Genomic DNA, 27,171 nt, shown 5'->3' with positions numbered 1-27,171 from the left:
TCGTTTTGAATTTGTTAACGGTAAAATTTGTATTTTCTGTGATCAAAAAAAGCAAACATATTTAAAAGATTCTAACTTTGAGATATGCTGATAAAATTAGTCAACGTAATTCAGAACATACTGTATATAATTCCCTATAAAACTATAACTAAAATTAAAATCATTAGTTGCACCTGGTTTTCAATCACAAAAAGTATATCACAGAACCAACGAGTATCTTACAAATACTTTTAGAGGTTCTATATTCTAGAAAATGCACTAATAAACATGCCGGGAAAAGTTAAAACATTCGTATTTCGATAAATTCCTCGTCAAAATCAAAATTTACTTAAAAAACTACCCATAATCAAGATTATCGAAATAACCAATATCTCCAAATATGTCTTACACTACTCATTCTACGTTTTTAATATTAATGAAAAATCAAGATCATCACGTGATTAACTCTTCATGTCCTCAATAAAAGTTGATCACGAGATAACCTGCGATCAAATGTTACTCCTAAGTGGGTTTACATGTCGTGTCCATCCCTGCACCACAGCTCAGTACGAATAGAATATTAAAAGATAAGGATGAAGGGGGTATTTTCGGGGAATTACAGACGTACTAAAGATGGTTAGGGAGACAGGCATGTACTTACCTGCTCGGATGTCCTCTAAATACCGACAAATCGATGAATGTAGTTCGCTAAATCTAAAGTGGGTGGGGAATGTACAAGAGAAACAAGAAACTAACCTAATATGTATAAAAATACGACTCACAGAATCGGATATAGGGCATTCTATTTGATATAAATGCAACTTAAATCAAATTGTCAAAATTCAGATTGTTTTTTTTATTTCGAATGTTACCAATTTCAGACACACGACTATTTTTTGACATCTGAATATATCGGGGACATAGAGGAAATTTCTTTCAAATTTTAAACTGTCCAAATATTGGTTTCCATGTTGATTTTTCAGTGAAGTCGTTAATAAGGTATGCGTATGTTGAATACACATGCCAAATTTGAACAATTTTAGATAAGCCGTTTTTAACTAACTTAAGAAAAGCTGCATCAATTTTTAAATTAAAATTGAACAGGTAACAGGCGACACAAGACAAAAGTCATCATACCTTAAGTCCCCAACCTATGATTTTGCCAATTTCTTGTGCTGTCTGCGCTACTATGTTATAGTACCTACAGTTAGTGTGCCCGAAATGCATTTTTGTTATATAAAACTCGTTACAAGCAGGCAAAATCCTAACCGTCATAGATAAAAGAAACAAGTTTAGATTGGTATAAAGTACCCATAAGGACAATATAAATACTATTTGGCGCTATTATTACAACGGTCGCTCTCCAAAGCTTTTGATAATTTCAGAGGGGTTCGGCCTTTTCCGGAATTATGTCGCCAAATATTATTTATTCAAATTTATTATTATTTTCTTTTATTTTTTTTTAATAAAATACAGTGTGTTGTAATAAGAAACTTTATTTTATATGAGAACATGTATGAAATACCTATGAAACATTGGAAACCAACGTTATGCCACGATCCAGGATGGTTTTTGCAGTTCACAGGTCACACAGCTTTTTAAGTTTTAATGCCAATTTTTCGCAATTATCACGGGTTTGGGTAAATAAAATTTAAATTAAACTCGCAAGATAGCAATAATTACTTTCAAAATGGACGCTTTAAACACTTTTCGGTATTTTTTCAATGAGGGCGGTTTAAATTTTGAAAGATTTTATAATTTTTGAAGATTCTCACTTTGACAAGATAAAATTATTTATCATTTCTGTTCTTGTTTGCGGTTGTTCTTAGCAACCGCTATGGCAGCGCCCTACAACGTATGCGCTCCAAAACAATTATAAGTTTTGGCGGCAAGCCGAGCCTTCAAATGTAAACTTATTTCCTTTATCTACGCCCAACGTTTAGAAAATACAATTTGGCATTTAAAAATCATAGGTTGACAACTTAAGATGTGTTGGCATTTGACTTGTTTTTTACATTGTTACCTGTCCAGTTTTAATTAAAAAATAGATGCAGTTTTTCGTAAATTACTTAAAATTGGCTTGTGCAAAATCGTTCAATGTTGACATGTATATTCAACATAAGAAAACCTTTAAAAACCTAGTTACGGCGTCGTTTATGGCAATATTTGGACAGTTTGAAATTTGCCTGGGATTTCCTATGTTCCCAACAATGATTTACCCGCGGTATAGTAAAATAATTTTATTATACGAATATATTCAAATATTTGTTAAAAATTTTGGATCCCTGACTTTCTACATGGAGGAATGTTGATAGCAAAAACCGCAGAAATATTTGAAATCAAATAATATGAAATGAACAAAATACGTACCGAAAATATTTCTATTATATCTATATTTAGGTTAATTTCTATCTTTTCAGAATGAATAGGGTTTCGGGTACTAAAATGAAGAGGAACATCGGGACTATATAAGACAAAGAGATGCATGCAATGTTAAAAAACAGTCGAAGACCGCGTGCAGTATGCTGATTACGTAATGCCCTTCTGCCTCTTGCGGTGCCCCTGCTGGTTATTTTATGTATTTTGAAAGAATCAGTTCCAATTGCGGGGTTTAAATAAACTGACTTCGACCCTAATCAAAAATTACTATAATCGGATAATGTCCAGGTCAATAGGTTCCTTTTTAGGATTGAAATTTTTTATCGACTTTTTTATGTGAAATAGACCGAATATTGTAATAAAAAGCACGTATGTATAACCCCATAAAATAGGGGCAGTAAAACTGCCATAAAAGTTACCCTGAACCTTTTTGATGTCCCTGATATCGGCTGTGCATTTTTTTATTGAAACCGCCAAAAAATCAATGTGTGTTCCCTTCTTGGAATCGCCAAACTCAAACCACAAGTAAAAAATGTATGATAATACATGTAGATAAATATCATCGAGCATCATTCTTAATAACCTCAAAAAAAAACATTTTTGTCGCTTATATAAATTTTGTTGGGTACGGTAATCACAAAACAATTGCCGATGCACATGATCAACTTTGAGTGAAAAGCGATGGTGACAGCGCTGCCAGATTGTGATGGATTTATGTGATGAATATTAATGTAACACTGGGAAACAATATATTTATTATATCATTTTTTAAAGACTTTTACGCTGTATTTTTAATTTAATAATTAATATTTTAGTAATTAATTGATTTATTTGTTTTAAAGCTTACTTCACTTATTTCATATTGGCAAAAACTAGTCCATTATGAAGATTATTCTAAGCGTTATTAAGTGTTATTTATTATTTATTGATGTACAATTTACAACACCACAAGTGGCAATTAATGCACAAACTAATAATCAGGGAATTTACTAAAAACTAACGTCGAAATAGAATGCTTACCAATCAAACTTACTTTTCTGACTGCAATCAAGGGTAATAAAGCAATCTTTGCTTCGACTGTTTAAATGCTTCGGCATATTTTCAACAACAAACACACAATTTCAAGAAATGCACTACAAAAACTCGAAAATTTAGTTCTTAAAAGAATTGTTTGTGCTTAAAAGTACAATTTTTAAAAAAAGACTACGAAAATAGGCAAAAAACGAGAATTACTTACCAAGATACAACAACATTATACAAAATAATGACTGACATTGTGATAATTACCTATTCATTAATAAACGACAGCATTGCTGAACACGGAGCGATGTGACTAACATAACAATAATAAAATACGGTTTAAACTAAATTTTGCAGCTTTAATCTAAATAAAACATCTGTTACAATCATTTGCTCTATAAAGTAAAATGAAGAGCTGCTCGGTATCTTAAATTATACAACAAATTTAAACATTTTGTCAAAATTTTATTTAGTCAGGTTTATAGACTTTAGTGTCAATGTCGATATGATTGATGACGTGCATCGGAAAATGTTTTGCGATTACCGTACTTAGACTAATATCGCTAAAAAAGGTATTCTTATTATTAACATTAATGGAATATTTCTTTTCATAGGCAGAAATGCTTTGATAAACAAATTTGCAAAAACAATAAAATATATGTTAGTTCAGGCACATATATCTAATAAAAAAACATATGACATGACCTGTTTATAACAAGTGCCATATTATTGCTCATAAGTGACAATATAGATAGTTTTTTTTACGTAAATATAAAAAAAATAGTAGTATATGGTATTTTTAGAAGCAGATAATAAATGAGGAATTTTGAATAGTTGTTTAAGAATTCAATTTATTTCTGAATTATTTAGTTCTAATGTTTATTATTATTTAGTTCTAATGTTTATTGTAGAAATATCTTCTCTAAAACTCACACTTTTTGGTAAACAGAACCATAAGATTTTTATTTTTGGTTTCTACCAAAAACAAATTTCTCAGTGACATCTATAAATAAATATTGTTGCTTGTAAATATTATGGGCTCAAATAAAAACGAAATGAAAAATATGTCCCCATAAATTTTTGTTTTAGAGACAATATTCCTCTTACATATGTTATTTCAACATGATATTTGTTCTGCTTGCTTGTGCATACATGTGGTTTGAATTCGACGTACCCAATGACCTGACGAGACCCAAATCGATATTAAAAAAGAAGGGTGAGTCAATAATAATCCTAATATTAATCAATAAAGTTTTTTATCTCCCCTCGATACTCGATAAAATCCTGGAAAAAATGTTGGTTAGTGACATGATGTCCTAGTCGACTTGGTGTGTCTGTTATAACAACACTAAAATACAATTTCACTTCCTCTAGAGACATTTTATTCTTTCGCGGCCTTCTCTAGCTGAGAAATTCTTAATAGAATCGTTAACGGCGTACTCAAAGAAGCGTTAGTATCGCAAAAATGATGCCAAAACGAACACAAACCGATATAACCCATCTAAAGTGTTTTAGCGATCGAAAGGAATTCGAGAAATGTAAATACATTCGATGTTATATCGATTTTTTCGTGTTGGCTTCGATGTCACTCGGATGAAAACAACAGCAAGCGGACTCAGGACCACGAATGGTGTCGTGCCAAAGGGAGACGCGGGTCGGTCGGGGTCAGGATTACAGTACTTACCATAATCCCCTCGTCCCATAGGCCCTCGCATACCTGGTCCGGCCCTGGGCCCGGCGCCGGGAGGCCCACGCAGAGGCATAGCCCCAGGCATCATTCTGTAAAGAGAAAGTCGTATTAATAAATATTTTTCAACGTCATTTTAGAGAACTTCGAGGACTGTGCCACACGAAAAGGATAATGTAAATTTTAGTTTAGATTATAGTCAATATACCCCGGTAAAACTGGGATTGAAAATCCATAAATACGTTTCTTCTTCGAGAAAGACGCAGGGAAACAATATTTAAATATGATACAATATATTATGCTCGGGATGTATTAATCAAAGTCATATAATAAATAAACTTATCTGGTTTAATCAACTACAACTTATTTACACGTGACGTCATCGCATTAAGGCAATAGGTGTGTCTTATAGATACAGGTAGGATATATAAATCTGATTTTACTGAAATGCACAATTATGAAATTTAAATAATAAACATTATATTATCTCCACCCCAACACAAAATTACGTAGAAAGCGTATCTAACTTTCGCGTCAAAGATGTTTAGCCTTCTCTCTCGAAGGTAATGGTTCTGTTCAGTATTGAAAGCAGCTAGTACTTGTTTTATAAGAATATATGGAAATTAACCTCAATATTTTGAGGAAATATGGATATAAAAATATACGGTAATCGCAAAACATTTTCCGATGCACGTCATCAATCATATCGACATTGACACTAAAGTCTATAAACCTGACTAAATAAAATTTTGGCAAAATGTTTAAATTTGTTGTATAATTTAAGATACCGAGCAGCTCTTCATTTTACTTTATAGAGCAAATGATTGTAACAGATATTTTATTTAGATGAAAGCTGCAATAATTAGTTTAAACCGAATTTAATTGTCGCTATGTTGGTTACATTGCGCCGTGTTCAGCTGCGTTGTCTTTTATTATTTGACAATTATCCTAATGTCAGTCATTATTTTGTATAATATCGTGTTGTTGAATATTTGTGAGTAATTCTCGTTTTTTTGTCTATTTTTATAGTCTTTTTTTAAAAATTGTACTTTTAAGCACAAACAGTTCTATAAGAACTAAATTTTCAAGTTATTGTATTGCATTTCTTGCAATTGTGTGTTGAAAATATGCCGAAGCAATTGTAGCTTCGATGATAAACTATTTTGATCGAGAACGTAACTATAAAGGTCCTTTATTACCCTTGACCGTAATAAGAGAAGTAAGTTTGATTGATAAGCACATTATACCACTTTCAAAGTTATTTCTACTATAGTTTTTATTAAATTCTGTGATCATTAATTTGTGCATTAATATCACCCTCTTACTTGTTATTACCACTTATTATGGCATTGTAAGATGTACATCAATAAATAAATAAATAAATAACCCATAACAACGCTTAGAATAATAACGGACTACTTTTTGCCAATATGTAATAAGTAAAATTAGCTATAAAACAAATAAATCAATTAATTACTATAATATTAGTTATTAAGTTAAAAATAAAACGTAAAAATCTTTAAAAAATTATATAATAAATATATTATTCGTCAATTTTAAATTAAGATTCATCTCATAAATCCATCACAAACTGACAGCGCCGTCGCCATCGCTTGTCACTCAAAGTTGATCACGTGCATCGGAATTTATTTTGCGATTACCGTAGTTATCCTACTATATAGATAAAATAGAATATAAACTACATTTATCGGTGTTATACATTGATATTATTCAATTCGTTAGAATATTCACTAACCTACCTATCCTTTTTGTTCTATAAAAAATGTTTCTTACTTCATAATTCTTTAATAATAATTTTTAATCAGATAAAAATGCATCTAACCATAAAAAAACTCATGGAATTACAGGGAACACATCTCCCTTCAAATGTCAGGTATATTTTATAGTTTATACAATTCGTATATAAATAAAGAGAGAAAAATTTGCCTCTCATATCTCATACAAACTCTAAACCGAGTAGCTTTTAAATAAAACATACGCATAATGTGTGGTGCATCAGCATTGGAAACAGGAAATCTCATACAAATTTTGAACTGTCCAAATATTGGCTCGCCTGTTGATTTTACATTGAAGTGGTAAATATGTTTATTAAAGGTCTCTGTATGCTGAATACAAATGTCAAATTTAAAACATTTTGAACAAGCAGTTTTTAAGAAAAACATTTATTTTTAAATTAAAACTAAACAAAGCTGTCAACCTATGATTGAATGCAATTTGTTGTGGTATCTACGCTACTATGTTATAGTACCTGCGCTTAATGAACCCGTTTTGCATTTTTGTAATTTAAAACTTGTTTAAATTACATTATAATAATATTCATATAAATTATTAATTACAAAATATAAGTTACCAACTTAAAGCATGTTGACATACCTGGTCCAGTTTTAGCTTAAAAATAGATGCAGTTTTTCTTAGATTAATGAAAAACGGATTGCTCAAAGTTGTTCAAATTGGGCATGTGTTTTCAGCATACCCAGACCTTTAAAAAAACTATTTACACTTCGCTGCAAAATCAAGAAAATCAATAATCTACAACCAATATTTGAACAGTTCAAAATTTGCATGGTATTTCCTGTTTGCGCCGATGCACCACTCGGTATTTTTTATAATGGTTAAGTCCCAGAAGTTCGCAGGAATATATTTTTAATGGAATTTAAATCTTACCCTCCCCTAACTTGCATCATTTGCATCATACGCCTTTCCCTAGCCCTTAAAATTTCTTCTTTTTTCTTCTTATCTGATGGCGGTTTAGCTAGCGATACTTCTATGTTCGATCCTCCCATTTCTCTGCCGTCTAGTTCTTCCATTGCCTACAAAACAATATCCCTGTCAAGTAAATTCATTGTTTAAGCGTCATATAATTATAGCTATTAATCTATCACTCACCAGCTTGAATAAATACTAATACTTTAAACTAGTATTTTCATTGGAGGATACTGTCATATTTATTTCAAACCAATAATCAACGAGAATATTCGTATAATTTAATAAAATTACTGTAAATCACTATAAATAATTAATTGTTTGTAATTGAACTGTAATTTCTGTATTATTAATCCGGCAAATGATGGAGATAAACAATTGTGATTGATTCAAATTTTATTTTAAGATAAAATTTTTGTTAACAACATTTTGGGAATTCGAATAATGAATTGAATAATGACAAGACAAGTGGCATCTGTCTAAAAAAGAAAGCGATTTACTGTGACAATTTGGTTATATAAAATTTAGAGTGACAATTTTGATTATGCAAAAGAAATACATATTCTATGAGTTTGTCTAACGATTACGACATTAATTTAAAAATAAATCCCTAACATGAATAATGAACAAAACATTTAAACAAAAATAGACCACAGACCACAAAAAAAATTGGTTAGTAGCAGTTAGTAGTAGTCAGAGATATAGATGTAATGTAAACGCCACGAATGTTTGGGAGTGATTCATCGGTCACTACCATGTGAACTAATCTGTTGAAGGTCACATAAAACTTAATTCCAGTGCCGTGGTGTTTCAAGTCATATAATAATCAATATATGATCTGTTGTAATTTGTTGTTTTAACTGTCAAAGTCTTGTCAAAACATATATTTGGTTATAAATATAAAATGGAATACCCCATGGGTCGCACTGCAAGCACACCAATGGACTGACGCACAAAAACGAATCAATCAAAGAAACGCGATATAGTATCGTCTTTGTCAATCACGCTAACATTTTAGAATAAGTAGGAGGAGCGCAGGCAGATGATTAGACCGGACTTTAAAAACCTACGTCTACGGTAAAAAATTACTTTTTTAATGTAAAAATGATAGCGCGCGTGTCGATTCTAACTTCATCAAGCGATGAATCACTCCCAAACATTCGTGGCGTTTACTATAGTAGTATTTTGGATTAATGGCCACAGCTGCCAGGCTATCTGGCCGAGTAATAGAATTATCGTTTTTTAATAAAAATTAAAAAACATAAAATTATAAAGCTAGAATAGTGTACGGTTTTATTTTAACTCTAATTTTTTTGAAGTTTATAAAAAGCATTCATAAAAAAATATATATCCTTCATCTCCTTTAATTAATTAGCTGTTAATAAGAAGTTTCACATTTGCACACACAATTTTTTTTAAACTGTATGCGCAATTATGTTGTAGAGTCTTATATCATGTAAATATATTACACAGATTGTTAAAATGGATTTCCCGTATATAAAATTAATAAACAACCTATTGTTGATGACTTTATAAAGAATTTATATGATAATAAGCTATTTATCTGTAGTTATTTGTCAATGTTTAAGTTTACCTTGACGGCATTGTCTCTGTCTTCGAAATGAATGAAAGCGTAATCTTTGATTTTCTTGACACGTTCAACTTTTCCGTAACCCTCGAATGTTTCCTTTAATTTTTCTTCTGTTATGTCTTGAGTGAGATTACGTACGTACAACACTTTGACTTTGGACATTGTCTGTTCGTCGGGTTCTTCTTGAGGGTCCGCCCAATCTACTATAATATCACAACCCCATACCTAGAAGATAGAGAAATAATTTAATATTAAGATATCATTAAGAGATAATGTCAGTTTGCTGCAAAAATTCAATGCAATAATGCACTCAAAGCGAAGATCTCTCAAAATTAGGTATACACCCAATTTGAATTTGACATAGTTCACTGTTAATCTAAATAAACAACATTAAAAATAAATTTTCAAAAAAAATATATCCAAAGCATGCTTTGATTATTACCCAGAAAAATGTAAATAAGATTGTAACCCTGTAGAACAATGCCAGAAGGTGATATTTCAATATTCAAAATATAAATTCGAGTTGAAAACATTATCTAAAGCGTATGGACGGCACTGGTTCAAACAAATAAATATTTTTGTATCAAAAAAGACATCTTGATGCATAGAAAACGTGTATCAAGTTTCATCAAAATAACGATAATAATATCAGAGTTGTTATGAAAAAAAGTTAGTTTTTAGAAAATTGACCCTGTATCTCAAAAGTTAAAATGTTTAGGACAAACATTCATATGAAGTTTTTTTCTTAAAATAAGTCCACGAATCACCCCCTTAAATACTAGAATGGCATTAAAGACCATGTGTAGTAAAAATTATAGTGATAAATTTAACGTGGTGCTACGAAATACTTACTTTTATCCTGCCCGTTCCCAATCGTCTCTTGGCCAACGAAGCTGCTTTGTGCGACTCGTACTCCAGAAAACAGAACCCCCTGTTCTTCTTCTTGTCGTCCGGCGAGCTGTAGATGATCACCTCGATGAGGCCGGCTGCACAGAAAACACAAGAACGCCGTGTTAGATAAAGGGGCGGCAACGCTAAACGGTGCCGGTACAAGAAGCGCCGCGGTGCGACGAAATTTGGAATTTGGAAAAACGCCACTTTACGAAAAACTCGTCTAAAATATTTTAATGTTTAATTTATAAAAATTAGAAAGAAAAACGAAGCTTTTCGTAAAACGTAGCGTGGCAGCCCTGCCCTACCCATTTGCTCAAAGGCTTCCAGACTATCGCATTCCGAAAGATAAATAATAAAAACAGAAATTTGTATTGAAAAAGTATTGTTTCCCGCGCCGGAAAACACCACGCCTACCTGTTAACCGAGTTTTTACGTTCTCAAAGGCAAACCACGCCCATGCAAAGGCGGAGTCTTCGTCCCGTCAAACAAAAATTGAGCCACGCCTCAAATAAGGCGGGGTCTCGTTTTATGGACTCTAAATAAAGTGTTCATAAATATTAAAGCCTATGCTGTGATGCTTCACTAGATATAATGTACAAAACTTTTTAAATATTTTATATTTAAAATCAAACTATACATAGATCATTAAATTAGACGTAGATGATTCTAAGGAATTTTGTTTTTTGTACTTTTTTTCATTGGAGATAATACGACTGAAGGAACTTTCCGTATAACTCTTATTTTAGTTGCCTGTAATATTTGCTTGCACAAAAATGAAACAAATAATTGTACAAATTAAACAAATAATTGTATTAAATCGTGAACGAATTATGCTACATTGATAAAAAAACAGGCGCAGAGAACAAGAAAATATAGATAGATGTAAGTATCTTTGGAACTCTATTGAGATTAATAACTACGGTAATCGCAAAACATTTTCCGATGCACGTCACCAATCATATGAAAATTGACACTAAAGCCTACAAACCTGATTAAACGAAATGTTGGCACAAATGTTTAAATTTGTTGTATAATTTAAGATACCGAGCAGCTCTTATAGCGCAAAGGATTGTAACAGATATTTTATTTAGATTAAAGCTGCAAAAATTAGTTTAAACCGAATTTTATTATCGCTATGTTGGTCACATTGCGCCGTGTTCTGCAACGTTAATAATGATTAATGTGAGTAATTATTTTCTATAATATCATGTTGTTCCCTAAACTAATAGTGTCACACAATTATCAGGACTATATTCGATTGTCCAAATGATTTACAATTATGACCTTTCAACTTTTGTTCTTTAAATATCTCAGAGAATACGCCACGCCCACTTATGGACGCAGATACCGCTTAAATACGCCTTGACGTAGGCGGAGACTCCGTCGCGGCCAACGGACAGTAAGCCACGCCTTAGAGGAGGCGTGACTTGCGCTCTGTCGAACCAAAACTCTCGGCGGTTGACGTGGGCGTCTTCAGGGCGGGTCGCGCGACTAATAGACATCATCAAGTCTCAACTTACGTGCATGTTTCGAGAACTCTTCCAGGAGATCGTCGCGATCTCGGTTTTTCGGAATATAGCCCACAAACAACCGGTGGTTGTTATATGAAATGGTCACGCCGAGCTTTTTGCCCTTCCGTATTTCGTAATCGTTCAGCTGCAAGAACAGTGGAAGGGTAGCCATATTATGCCTCGGGCAAGGGGGCTGGGGGGCTCAGAAAACGGGGGAAAATGGCGGGACATGGATATATGGGCTAGGGCGGCTTGTATGTGTATGCGTATGTGAGTGATATTCGAGTGTACGATGTGTTCTGGTGTATGATGTGAGTGATCGTGTCAGGTTCATTTTTTTTTCTCGATAATATTGATATTTAGCAAGAGCCCGGCTTTTTTTGCCACTTATATTTTTTTAAATATAATTTAGTAATTTGGCAAACGGTGGGGGTGTTCTCTTGACGCCACATCTTTATTTAGTATTTATATTTCAACGAGATTAATGGAAAAAACGAGATATTATTTAAGAGGCACATTTGTATTCAACTTGTTAAAAAACTTATTAAAACTTTAACTAGTTCCTACCGTAAAATTGAAGGAACCGGTGTCCAGTTGGCTTGGAAATAACGACCGATGACGTAATGTAAAACTATATGGGGAATTATATATAAAATGACAACATTCTTCATTTCCAAACCTTCTTTGACGCCGATTATTTCTATCGTATAGTACTTTTTAAGTTATACTGGGTGTTTCTCAAAAGTGGCTTGCCTCTGTAACTTTTTTATTTTTCCACATAAAAAACGAAATTTGCTATGTTAGTATATTATGATATAAATTGTGATTGATTGACGTATTCAACTATTGTTTTCGGTCACTTCCTGTTTCACCGGAAATTACTACAGCTTTTGATTTTTAAATGACACCTTCGGTATTTTTTCACTTCATTCGAAAGAAAATGACATTTTGTATAGAATGACATATAATATTTCAACTTTTGACATAAAAATGTCAAAAGTGCATTACTTAAAAAAATTGAATTTTAAATTTCAATTTAGAGTGCCATGGACATAAATGCAACGACAATTTGATTTGAAATACCAAGTGTATTATGGTGTATATGTCGACATTCCACCGAGATGAATATGAAGATACTGAATAAGTCAGAAACTCGGTCAGAAATGAATATACCAAATTATTCGTAAAAAAATGCTTTTTTCAAATATGCTAATGAGCCACCGTCATTCCATTTGAAAAAATTAAGTTATGATTAAAAATACAATTTGGGCATCTTTTAACCGGCCAGAACAAGACACTTTCAAACACACGATCAAATCTATTTTTCCAAGACTCCTCGATTAAAAATTAATGTTTTTAATACAGTCGCTGAAATTAAAAAAAAACGATTTTTTGTTAAACGAGAATGTCAAAAGCTGACATATGATATGTCATTCTTTCAAAGTGTAATTTTCTATCGGATAAAGTAAAAAAAATACCGAGGGTGCCTTTTAAAAATCAATAGTCTTTTGCGGTGTAACAAGAAGTGACCGAAAACAACTGAATGCGTCAATCAATCCTGATTTATGACATATATTAACGTATCAAATCTCGTTTCTGACGATATATCTGAAAAAAAAAATAAAAAAATTATAGAGTCAGCTACTTTCGAAAAACACATTTTTTTTCTTCTACAGATCGACCAAAAATATCTGAAATGATATTTAAGATATTCTAATATGATTATTTTTGTAGTCGGCCGTGGCTCCAGCAGCAATAGTGTGTCGACTGCTGTGCGAAAGGTACTAGGTTCGATCCCCAGTCAGACTGTCGCTTTATTTATTTAAATAAAAATATTAATTTGTCTAAATAGAGTGACCAGCCGGCCGCCACCTGAAAAAACGCAATGACTAACCACCTTGAATATATTTGCCTAGTAGAGCCTCTCAAATAGTGCCGTTCGGATTAGGCGATAAACTGTATGTCCCGTGCAAGAACAGTTAACCTAATACGACTGCTCATTCAGCAGGAAGTGTCTGCATACGAAAACTCTTCGCTTTGTGGCGTCATTGTAGTCCTTGTCATGATAGTGTGTGTATTATTGGTTGCCGTAAGCAAAACATTCGTTATTTAGTTTATTTATTTAAGTACCTTATATGTATGCAGTATAGAAAATTAACTGTATAAATCATATTAAATATTCGAATAATGCATTTTTAAGAATAGCAGTTCCCAGGATCACCTTTTGCAGGCATTCTTTTTAGAGTACTTCCATATTTTGCTTTAAAATAATTAATAAAAAATATCGTAGGCACTTACTAAGCACTTAGCCACAATCCACAACACAAAATGAACGTATTTATTAACTCTATAGCTCTAAAAACTTTAAAAACACCTTTTTCACGTTTAAAATCGACAAAATAATTAACTCAAAATTTCTCAGCTGTTATTTTTATTAGTTTACCATAGGCAACCAATAATACACAGTATCATGACAAGGACTACAATGACGTCACAACTATCAGCTGAAGCGCGGGAAGAGTCGAACGTACTTCTAATGAGGATGAGCAATCCTATTAGTTTACGGTTCTTGGGTCCCGTGTACTTGCGAGAGGTCGCCAACGCTCTCTATAGAGGAAAGGCACTGAAAACAGAAGAATATGCTATTTAAGATGTAAATACGATACTATAATTAAAAAACGAAACTTATTTTTCGAAACTAAAGAATTAATTCGTAGAAGCTATTGAAAATGCACAATTTGTTTCATTTTAATAAGTTCTTTGAAGGTTTTATAAAAGCTTTCCTCTAAAATACAATGAGAAACGTATAGTCATCATTTTTAAAATTACATAGATATCCTATGTTATTACATGTTTGTATAGATGAAGAAAAACACCAAAAAAATAGATTTCTCCCCAATTAGGATAGAATTTAACTCAGAAACTGAAAAATTATTATAATATCTAAAGAAAAACGTGGCGTCTCGAGACAATTTCCTCAAACTTGTATGGCCACCGTTGATCAGAAAGCGTCTCAATTTTTTGAACGTTACCTGTTAATTTACCAAACTCCTCCAGAATCTCCTCTTTGCCCTTAGATTTCGGTATGTTTCCAACGAAAAGCCTCAGATTCGGCACGCTAATGTTAATTTTCAACGTCTTGCCGGGTTTGATTTCGTAATTGTCGAACTGCGCCGAGAAAAAAAGAAATTTTGCACTGAGGCCCATCATGTCAAAACTAAATTTCAGGTTCCGAACGGGTGAAATTTTGATTCGGGTTCATTTTTCGTTAAATAATTTTGGAAACAAAAAATGCTGTTTTTAAATTTGTGGGCCTAGAGTTTGCTATATAAAAACAAATGTGTACGGTACAAGAAACATTTTTACTGTGATGAATACATCTTGGTGGTGAGTGCATTACTGAAAAATTTGGGCATATCGCTACGCAAATTGTTTTGTAAAATGCCGTTTAGTCCACGGACACAAATTTATCCGACCAACAAATTACACTTCTTGGTGTTTCAAAGTTTACTCCCCATCACGTCATAGAAAGTAAAAAAATATAAATTTAACGATAAAGAAAACACTATCTGTTTTTTCACAGATATAGCCGCGATACATCCAGATTTCCCAGATTATTCCTGTAAATTTATTTTATTCTTACAATCTAATAATGTAACTGAAAAAGTAGAATATGCTTACTATCTACAGGTGAGTTTCCTACGATGTTCTCTATGGGTATCTCGGAAACTCTAATGGAGATAAGGAGTCGGTTAAAATAAGAAAAGAATTGCAGTTTTGTGGGGTCATAAACATGCGCTTTTCAGATTTTTGAAAAAGCTTTTTTTGAAAACAAATTTCGGCTATTTCAAAAATTGTCCCTAATTCCATTATAATCTATTTTAGACAAAAAGTTTTCAGATAAAAGTTGTAGATAATCACATCATTAATGAGATTGTGTCCTCCGTTTTTTTCTAAAGCCTGTCATTTTTGACATATGACACAAACATATGTTTTTTTTAAATGGAAACCATAGTTGGCTATGACTTCATAAAAAGCGCCATTTTTAAGCTTTTCAGCGATATAAGCTATAATATGTTTCTTTCGAAAAAATACTTACGAGTTATAGCTTAGTTAAATTACTTACGAATTATAGCCCATTCTTATCATTTTTAAACAATTTCACTTAGTTAGCCATGAGAACAAGTTCAATCGTCGTTGCTCTCAGTAATGTGAAACTGTCACATCCAAACTTTGTAAACTAAAATAAACAAAAACTGTAAATATGAATTTTACAAATAAAGAGAAGCGTGTAGGATTATTGGTTCAACTTTTCGTGGCTATACATTTTCGAGGATATGTTGACCGGTGAACGTTACTTACGTTTTTTAGAAAAGTTAAATTTAGATACTCGCGCATCAATAGAGTTGTTCCAACATGACTTACACAACATTATGACACTCACTCCCCCTTATAATGAGAGAAATGTTAAAAATTATTTATATCAAAATTATGCAAACTCAGGGATAGGAAGAGGTGGACCAATTGCATGGGCCTCCTCGATCACATGACCTATCCATTTTAGATTTTTTTTAACAAGGTTTACAAAAGAACTTATGAATTAAGAGAGGCACTCGAAGAGGCGGTACGGGAGAAGTTTATTAAAGTCGACCGGCCGTTCTGTGGGAAAAGCTTGTAATTTAATTTTAAAAAGATTCATTTTATGTACTCAAAACAATGGCGGTTTTTTTTGAACATTTGCTAAAATAACTTAAAGTGTATGTAGTGATATTAGTTTTTTAAGTTTTAGTTTGTGTAATGTAAAATGTAAAGAACCGTTTAATAAAATATCCTGTCTTTTTATAAGTTATAAATTATAACAGAATAATAAGAATACCACGCCAACTAAGTGAAATTTGTCAAGAAAGATAAAAATTGGCTATAACTCAGTAATTTTTCGAAAAAAAAACATATTATAGCTTATATCAGTGAAAAGCTTAAAAATGGCACTTTTTATGAAGTCATGGCCAACTATGGTTAAATAAAAAACATATGTCTGTGTCATGCATGTGTCATATGTCAAAAATGACAGGCTTTAGAAAAAATCGGAGAACACAAATTTATTAGGGGTGTAATTATCTACAACTTTTATCTGAAAACTTTTTGTCATAAATAGATTATAATGAAATTAGGGACAATTTTTAAAATAGCCGAAATTTGTTTCTTTCGAAATATCTAGTAAGGCATGAACTTTTTCAAAGCTCTGAAAGTCGCATATTTATGACCCCACAAAACTGCAATTGTTTCCCCATTTAACCGACTCTCTATCTCCAGTAGTTTTAGAGATATCCATAGAGAACATCATAGGAAACTCACCCTGTATAAGAGATACCAATAATTAAACTTTTAGTTACGTAATCGAGGGCGTCATTTTTAAATTCAAAATGTCAAGTTGCCATATTTATTTATTTATTTCCTGACATTGTCGTTTGTTTTGACACTTTAGTTTTGTATCAGAAGTTTTTGGTTTAAATGAATTGTGTTGTGATATTTTAAGCTTAAACATTTTTTGACACAAATGGAAAAAATATTATTCCTAAAAAAGTCTCTGCATCATATCAAACTCCAAACAAACTATAACTAAAAAATTTAGAATAAAAAGTAGATGTCGTATTTTAAACCACAGCCACCTATACAATACAGTTCTAACGATTTTTAATATACTTTCTTACGACCATGTTTTTAATTAGTACCGACATACTTGAATAAAAACACATTATCATATTTAACAATAACACGCCATATAAAATTAATTTATATCATTAACTGAGCAAATTGTTTTTTTTTGTATCTTTGTAGAAAAACGCAAACCATTTTTATGAATTATTAACATAACTCGTATACAAAATACTGCAATATTAACAAGTTTAATTGGAGTATGACATGGAAAACCCTATCCTAACCCTACTTCATTCGATATATTAAAAAGACGAAGAAGTTAAAGTAAAAAATATTTCTTGTACCTTATACATTTGATTCTTACATAGTAAACTGCTAGATTAAGCTAAAAATTCAGCTAACAAGCCGGATTTTCAGCTGTAACAATTTGGATAACGAAAATTTTGATATTCTGCAAAATATATCATTAAAAAAATACATAGAAATACAGAAACAACTCAAAATTTTCGACTGTAATAAATATAACATATACAAAACAAAATCTAAAAATTTCCCAAAAATATAATTTCGAATTTGCTAAACTTTTGTTTTCCACCAAACAAACTACCAAAGGCACCAAAACGACACTCTTATTCCCCAAAATAAACAAAAAACTCAAGCTACTGAGCGTTTTATTGTAGCTATCGTTGTATAGGCTTTTATATTCAAAATATAGCATTTATATTAAAAAAATTCTAAAAAAATTAACGAAAATTACAAATAAAATGATCAGTATGCTTGAGAAACAAAAGTAACAGCTAAAGGCCACCATCTACTCCAAAATCTGCCGCCTCATGGCTGCTGCCGTCATGCAAAGAGGAGACCTTAAATTTTAAATAATTTTTGAAGACAATACTGTCAATTTGGAAAGTGGGCGTGCTTAAATGCTTCAGTAAGCTCCGCCCTTCGGGCTCAAGTACTATCCGAAAGAGAAAGTAGTTCAAAAATGAATCGAAAATCATAGTTTTTCACATTTGTCGAACAGATTTAAAAAAAAACAGTGTGCAGGAGAGATGAAGAGAAGTAGTAGAAGAAGCTACAAGGATAGTCAGTTTGTGAGCTCCGTTGTCAGAGCCGCTGCAACAAAAGTCATACACTAAAATTGCTGGCTGTGACACACAGCTGTCGAGACACATCTATAATAGAATCGCCAATTAGATATACGGGGGAAATGTCGGGTACTTTTCGTAGCCCTTGTAAGCCTCTGCTTGTTAGGGTGGTTGCTACCACTTTCCACTGCTAACAGACGTAACTAAAGAATTAAAGAAAAACAGCCAACTAAGACTTTCTTCAATATGGCTGCATCTACATACACTACAGTGTGTCCCATGTTGATATGTTTTATGGAGTTTCTTGTTTTTTAGTAAATGCAAAGATGCGGTTTTTACATCACTACGTTACTTCTTTATGAAACTAAACACACAGATTTCTCCTAGCGTTCTTAGTTCCTGAAATACAGAGGGCCATTTTGAAATTGTTAACATGTTTTTAAACGTGAAAACCGCATCTTTGTATCTTATCTCTACTCAAATGCGCGAAACCCTGTAAAACACACGAAAATTGGACACCCTGTACAGAGTAGGTCAAATTGGACGCTTTTAAAGGGAAACGCCCTTCTCTATAGGAGATAGATGAAAACTAATATCGGTGTCTGGAGCTCAATTTTCATCAAAAACATGATGGTGAAAACCACACATCAATATCTGTTCCCATTTCGGAGTTACGGGGTGTTTTTCAAAACTGTGCATTTTTAACAAATCGCTATAACCTTTTTGCTATGGAAAAATTTGTATTTCTATGAAAACATTTCCAAACCACCTTTTTACGTAGAATTTAATGGTTTAAGTATATATTTTTTTAAATTAATAATAAAAGAGATCAACAGAAAAATTGATTTTTTATTTGGGACACCCTGTATATTTTTAATTAACTGAAAAGAACTTAAAATTACCTTTCCAAAAATATAGCACACTTGATATTTTGTTATAATCCCGTTCGAAATACAGAATTTTTAAAAGTTCGCCACCTTTAACTAGTAGGCTTTGGACACCTTATGGATGATCTGCCCCTAATGGAACTCAAAAACATATTTTTCCAGCAAGACGAGGCACCGCCTCAGAACGCGGAAGTTATCAGCAAATTTTTGCAGCCAATTTCAAGAATAATTGGATAGCTAACCAAGATCCCACCCGTTGGTCGTCGAGGCCGCCGGACTTAGTGCCTATGGATCTAATCCTATGGATATATTTGCGGAGGAATAAAGGTTCTTATTTTTAAATTACCCGTATAATCTAGACAAGAATTAGAAATACTTAGCAGTTATGAGAGGGTATCTTTCACCCCCACTGAGTTAATGAATTCCACGGGAAATGTTCAAAAACGACGCCGTCTGTCTATAACAGAAGACGGTCGATATGTCGAACACCTGTAGCAAAATGTCATGTCTTGGTTTGCTATTTATTATTATTGTTATTAGATATAGTTTCAATGTGTTGATGTTGGTTAAATATAGTTAAAATTGTTATAAAATTCTGCATCTCTTATAGCAAATATTATTTTCGTTTTAATGCTCACAGCTAGAATTTGTTTGCATTACAGCCGGCGCCGCGCCGTTCAAAGCCTACTTATTTAAAATGGGCGAATTTTTATAAACTCTATATCTCGAAGAGAAATCGAGTGTGCTATATTTTTGGAAAGATAATTTTAAATTCTTTCCAATAAATTAAAAATATACAGGGTGTCTCATATAAAAAATCAAATTTTCTGTTGATAATTCTTAAACTATTAATTTTAAAAAAATTATAATTGAACCGTTCTACGTAAAAGGGTCCTTTGGAAATGTTTTCATAAAAATACAAAATTTTCCATAGCAAAAAAGTTACAGCGATTTGTTAAAAATGCATATTTTTGAAAAACACCCGTAACTACGAAACGGTAACATATATCGATATGCGGTTCTCACCATCATGTTTTTCGTCTACCTCCTATAGAAAAGGGTGTTTCCCTTTAAAACCGTCCAATTTGACCCACCCTGTACATACACTCACTCTATGTATCAAAAGTCCACTTCCTAGAGTTTATTATGCAGTGTATTTATACATTTTTAAATTTTTTGCAGGTTGCAATTTCTAATTCTATATTCAACAGAAATGTCAAATACAAAACATAACAGATACAAAAACAGAACAGGAAAAGCTTGTGCCAAAAAAGTTTCTTATATATTTAAAAACAGATTTACCTACCAACTTACAAAACTACAAGACCGCACCGAAAAAGCACCCTCAATTTTGCAATTTCACACCTCTGAAAATATCCTAACCTAAAAAAATACCTAATGGACCACACAAAATATGCCCCCCAAAAATTTACGTGATACGTGTACTGAGAATAAAAAAATTTCGAGTTCTACTAGCACTAGAAAGGGCCCCCCCCTTTCTATTCGAAGCTACAATGCGATCTCAAAAATGATAAGCTTAAAAAATTAAAAAAAATATATATATGCGAAATATCAATACACTGAAAAAAACTATGTATTTTATCAAATTGGTTTACAATGAAAATGTTTTTTTGGTAGGAGTAATTATACAGTATGAGCCTTAAATAAGTGCAAATATTTTCAGGGATGGTCGATCTCGATAAAAGAAACATATTTTCTCTTTGCCATTTTTCAGATATGTCCAAAATAAGTGAGTTATTCTAGTTTGAAAATTAAAAAAAAATGATTTATTTTTAAAAAAATTTGAGAGCCACCCAAGGACATAAACAATGCAATGCTTTAAACAATTGTATTTATTGATTGGCTGACAACTGACGTTTAAAGCATTGTTTGTCTGTTAACCATAACTAACGGTTGTTCGCTCGAAATTGGCTATAGTAATATCAGACATTAAGAATATATACCGTGGGAAAACTTACGGTGAACAGGCAGTTCTAAAAATTTTCTAAAATATACAGGAAAATTGAAAATACAAGGTTGTCCACCACATACGACACGGAATATTGTAGCTAAACGACTAGATTTTTACAAATTGTAAGTTTTGAGTTCGTTGAAGGACTATTAGAGCTACAATTTAAAAATATTTTTACAAGATACAGAGCGTTTCAAATAAATAAAAAATATCAAAGTTGTATTTTTTTAAATGGAACACCCTATATATTATTACATTTTTAGTTTCTACGATTAAAATAAAGGTAAATTTGATTTTCACACTTAAACTTTACCGTTTTTGAAATATTTTCAGTTTTGTGAAATTGCAGTAAAAATTTTAAGGCTTCATTTCTCCAAGGGTATCAAAGTTTTTAATACTAAATATTTACTGAAGTTTATTTGCTGATCAGTTATTCTGTTGCAATAATAAAAATAATACTACCTCATACAAAGTCTCTAAACATTTATTTTAAATAATTTATAGCTTTAAACGGCAATAACTTGTTTAATTTAAATGGAACACCCTGTATATTTAGGAGAACCCATAGACTTAAAATAAAATATAGACTACACTATTTACATCCCAACGCGGACAAACAACCTTTTTTGTACACATGTTTACTTCTGGGTACAGTCGACCGAGCCTTCCTCATCCAGCCTATGTTGTCACGTCTTTAATATTATCAATATTTTTTTTCTTGTTATACACATATATTGAGATATTAATACTACAGTTTAATAAAGTAGGTTTTAATATTCCAGAGATGTATTAAATAGTCCTTATACTACTAAATTATAAGTCGGATACTGTTTAAAAAGGATAAGTTCTTTACAATATGACAACACCGATTAGAGGCGAGGGAGCCTATTCATTCATTTATTACCTTGTAGTACGTGTCGCACGTGTGCGGTAAAGCTTTGTTGCCGCTATCTCCCCGGCTGTATTAACGCATTTTCTTAGCTTGTAGTGCTTAAGTGTTTATTTTATTGACTTTTTCTGTTCAAGAACTATAAAATATGGTTCGCCAGTGCCAAATTTGCAAGAAATTTGACTTAAATAATCCATTTAAGTCTTGAAACGACTTTTGACCGGTAGGCAACTCTCAATTTACCCATTGGGAGTCAGTGGCGTTGTTGTAGAAAGGCGCTTATTTAGATAATATTTTAGTAAAATGTAAAATCTGAATTTTTTCTCTTACATTACATTATTTACTTACTTACATTGTAACAAAATCATAATTATAACCCTGTTAATAATTAATAATGTTTTTATTAAAAATATATTCCGGTTTATTCTAAAATTATCTTCAGAATCTAAAATAACATACAAGAATTTTAAAATGATATTACATTATGAAACAATATTTTTTAATATACCGGGTCGTCTAAACGTGGCTCACCCCTATAACTTTTTATTTTTTCAGATAAAAAAAAACAGATTTGTATGTTAGTAGGTATATGACATAAATTAGGATTTATTGACGTATTCAATTGTTTTGGTCTCTTCCTGTTTCACCGAAATGATTACATCTTTTGATTTTTAAAGGCACCCTCGGTATATTGTTACTTTATTCGATAAAAAATGATACTCTGAATAGAATGACATATCATATGTCAACTTTGACATTGTCGCTTAAAACAAATCCTATTTTAAATTTCAATCTAGGGTGCCATGGTGTTGTTAAAAACACTAAGTTTTAATCAAGGAGCCTTGAAAAAAAAATAGTTTTGATCGTCTAATGGGTTTCGTGTCTTGTCTAGGCCGGTTAAAAGATGTACAAATCGTATTTTTAATCATACATATGTCAATTTTTTCAAATGGAACAAAGGTGACTCATTAGCATATTTGGAAAAGCATTTTTTATGAATATATTGATACCACACACCTGGTATTTCGAGTCAAATTGTCGTTATGAACCGCGTGTTACAATTACAATTAAACCATATGCGAAAATTTCAAAAGTTGACATATGATATGTCATTCTATTCAGAGTGTCATTTTCTATCGAATAAAAGTAGAAATATACCGAGGGTGCCGTTTAAAAATTAAAAGTTATAGTCATTTCCGGTGAAACATGAAGTGACAAAAACAATTGAATGCGTCAATCAATCCTAATTTATTTCATATACTAACATACTAAATCTTGTTTTTTATTTGAAAATATAAAAAAATTATGGGGATGAGCCACTTTGAGACGCAACCTGGTATAATAAAGACAGTACCGAGTTAAATAAATGTAGTTTTTATTTTATCCACTTCCTATCACCTTCCTTGCTTTAATGGAACAGATTTATGTTTTCTCTAATTTACATAATAAGACATCACTTAACCAGAAAAAAAATTACAACAATCATTTTTTTTTCTCTCCCTGTCGCCGATTCTATTATATCTGTGGAATAGATCCTGTTTTGATTAATATTAGGGGTTGTAAATGTTTGTCTAAAATTAATAATTTATTATTAATTTCAAAAATTACGTAATTTCGATTAATAAAATTTCTTCTATAACGTGTATTTTATTATTTTTATCCTTTTTGGACTCTAAATTGTTTTTGTCTAAACTTTTATTTAAAAAACCTGTCCTAAATCTTAATAAAATATAAAAAAGTTTAAATACGATATATTTTTAATTTAATTATAGCTTCATTAAAATAAAAAATTACCCGGCTATGATACGGAGAGTTCAGGTGTACTTGAGAAACGAAAGACAGTGTTGTGTTTCTCGGCAGAGTCGTCAGGGAACGACCGTTACGACAGACACAACCTATCTATCGCTCGTGTCGCACTCGTTATAACCTAAAACAATAACACAACAATAACAAGACAGTGTCTGACCGCATGTTCCAGCTATTTATGAATGAGATGCTCAGTCTATATTTTATTTTAAGTCTATGGGAGAACCAGATGCACAATTTAATTGTCTATCAAATTGTATTATACCATTTTTTACCTATCCCTTCAAGTTTTCGTAAAAAATGCATTTTCTTATAATTTCGGCCTCATTTATCAATATACCCATGGAATATTGACATTTTAGATTGTTTTTATATACAAAAAGAAAACTATTTAAATCTTTATAAAAGAGTATACTATTAATTAAATATACCACCATTATTTCCGCCCAAATATTAATTAATAACATACTTAATTGTGTTAGTTAATAAATTATGCTAAATAAATGTGGATTTGAATCAGAAATCAATATAATAAAAAGTTATGAAAATGAACGTCTCTGTTGTTATAAATAAGCATTCGTTAAAAAATACATTAAAATTTTTAAGATGTTACTCTTTACCACACTGTCTAATACACATACAAAATTCAGTTTTTTAGTATTTGGAGCAATTCTTATTAATCAACGCAAGAGTAAATTAATGTAGTTTGAATACAGGAATCATATTAATTGGTCCTCTCTAACAAATAATTAAACATTTTTTTTATTTTTTAATGAAATAAACGAACTATATGGACAATATTAGTATCTGTACTCTTTAAAAATTTGTTACATCTTTAAAAATAATCTAAAATGTCAATATTCCATGGGTATATTGATAAATGAGGAGGTCTAAATTATAAGAAAATGTATTTTCTACGAAAACTTGAAGAGATAGGTAAAAAATGGTATAATACAATTTAATAGACAATTAAATTGTGCATCTGATTCTCATAGAATATGCAGGGTATTCTATTTATATTAAACAAGTTGTTGCCGTTTAAAGCTAGTAAACACAAAATTTCGTACTGTACCAAATATCGTACTGAAGTATTTCTATTTACTAAATTAAAAAAAAATTAAATACGCCTAGAGGAAGCATTAAAATTATTACTGTATTTTGACAAAAACCTAAATATTTCAAAAACGGTCAGATTAAAATGCGGTAAACCTTAATCAAATTTACCTTTATTTTAATCGTAGAAACTAAAAATGTAATATACAAGGTATTTCATTTAAAAAATACAACTTTGATATTTTTTATTTATTTGGGACACTCTGTATCTTGTAAAAATATTTTTAAATTGTAAGTGCTTTTGTATTTTCCATTTTTAATTTGGGTATTCTGTTGGAGCTTTTTAATGAAGGAGATTTTTATATGCGAGAAAATATTATGCATTCATTTTACTTAGTTGTTCCAATAGCAGAACTATTATTTTTCTATAATTTTTATTTACTATTAAGATTTATTGACTAAAACAAATCCAGTAAGTTAATGAGTGTACTTTACTTTATATTTTAACATATAAAATAATCAAATCATGTGATAATTTCGTGATAAACTCTGACAGTACACGCACTGTCAGACACATAATTACTTAGATCTACAAACAAAACATTTCCTTATCAATTTTTTGTCTCTCTTTTTTCAGTGTATGAACCCGAGCAGTCTCAACTGAAAACTACCCAAATCGGAGCTTTTTCCACAATTTGGAGATCGGGTAGCGTGATAAAGGGGGGCCCTTCTTACCTTTTGCACGGCCACTTGAGCCGCCTCCCTCGTGGTGAACGTAACGAAGGCATAGCCCCGGTTCGTGCCGGTCATCGGGTCCATCATGAGCCGCAGATCCCAGATGGGACCGCACTGCTCGAACAGGGGTATCAGCTCGTCCTCGTACATGTCTTTAGGAATTTTGCCGCAGAACACCTCGCACCCCGAGCCGGGGGTACTGCCGTCCCATCCGGGAGGCGGACCCCCGTATTTTCTTTGGCCTAAAAAACAATTAAGCCTAATTAGTATGCGTTTAAAGGATCCCAGCCGTTGTAATTGTATGACCCAGTCCAATATTAATGGTATACTTCTTTTTAATCAACTAGTGCTTAGTTTTTTATGAACGTCTTCTAAAATTCTAATAATAGGTCTGTTCCAACCCGCCGCAGAACCGTCACCGAACGATCACGCTCGTGCGCAGTAATTCAAATGTGTTCCAACCGAGATTTGACGGTTATCGGACGATCCTACTTGCGTACCAACCTACCTGGGGATCGTTTAGTTACATGGTCCAAATTGAGAACTGTTTGGGTTGACTTGCGCATTAAAGCATATTGGCAGGGATTATCGATTTTTAACAGCTGATTCTGGTCCAGTGTCCGGCTGATGCTTCTGTCTTGGTTATTTTTTACGAATTCGAATAGGTGTGCGTTGTACTTTTGCTTGTGAGTTTGTGTGGAGTAGATAATAATTATAAGGACGAGTGACGATAGTATGACTGTTTTCTTTACCTCCACTTCAGATAGTGACAATTTGGAGTTGCTGCCTAGTGAAAGGGTGAAAAATGAACAATATTTAGGTAAGCTTTAATCGTATTTTCTTGTTTCCTCGAACAAAAACAAAAACCGTTCGATACACGCACGCTTGACACTTTTGACAGTCCCGAAAACAAACCACGGCTCCATGTCCGCGCATGCTAACAAAATGCAAGAAAACCGATTCGAGTACGATTTCGAAACGATCCCGAAATGCTGGTTGGAACAAACCTTATGTACCTTTAAAAATTTTTATAATTAAATATAAAGAAAAATAATAAATATTTTTCACTATTTCATAATTAGTTACTATAGTGTGTAAGGTAAATTTAATTCTGTCATTTTTGGATGTTGTCTGTCGAAATCTTCCCTAACTCGTTGGACAGCCTATAGTAGCAAATAAATTATGAAATAAAAAAGTTAACTGATTACTATGTTTATATTCTCTCATTTATTACCAGCTGCCAAGAATAATTAGCTTAATTAAGAAACGGCAATTTTATAAATTTCACTTATTTGCAC

General features: G+C 31.9%; 1 protein-coding gene across 1 annotated transcript in view; it reads right to left on the bottom strand.

Moving 5' to 3' along the window:
- The window catches only part of LOC115888383 (heterogeneous nuclear ribonucleoprotein Q), a 122,488-nt gene that overhangs the window by 14,258 nt on the left and 81,059 nt on the right, over window positions 1-27,171 (bottom strand). The window contains 6 exon segments of the mRNA XM_030908104.1: window positions 5,063-5,157; window positions 7,751-7,896; window positions 9,384-9,605; window positions 10,233-10,366; window positions 11,795-11,930; window positions 25,874-26,115. Coding sequence (XP_030763964.1) covers window positions 5,063-5,157; window positions 7,751-7,896; window positions 9,384-9,605; window positions 10,233-10,366; window positions 11,795-11,930; window positions 25,874-26,115 — 975 coding nt within the window.

Source organism: Sitophilus oryzae, unplaced genomic scaffold, assembly GCF_002938485.1.
Source record: "Sitophilus oryzae breed Bouriz unplaced genomic scaffold, Soryzae_2.0 scaffold_734_pilon_pilon, whole genome shotgun sequence".
NCBI classification, from domain to species: domain Eukaryota; kingdom Metazoa; phylum Arthropoda; class Insecta; order Coleoptera; family Curculionidae; genus Sitophilus; species Sitophilus oryzae.
This window is presented reverse-complemented; position numbering and strand designations above follow the sequence as displayed.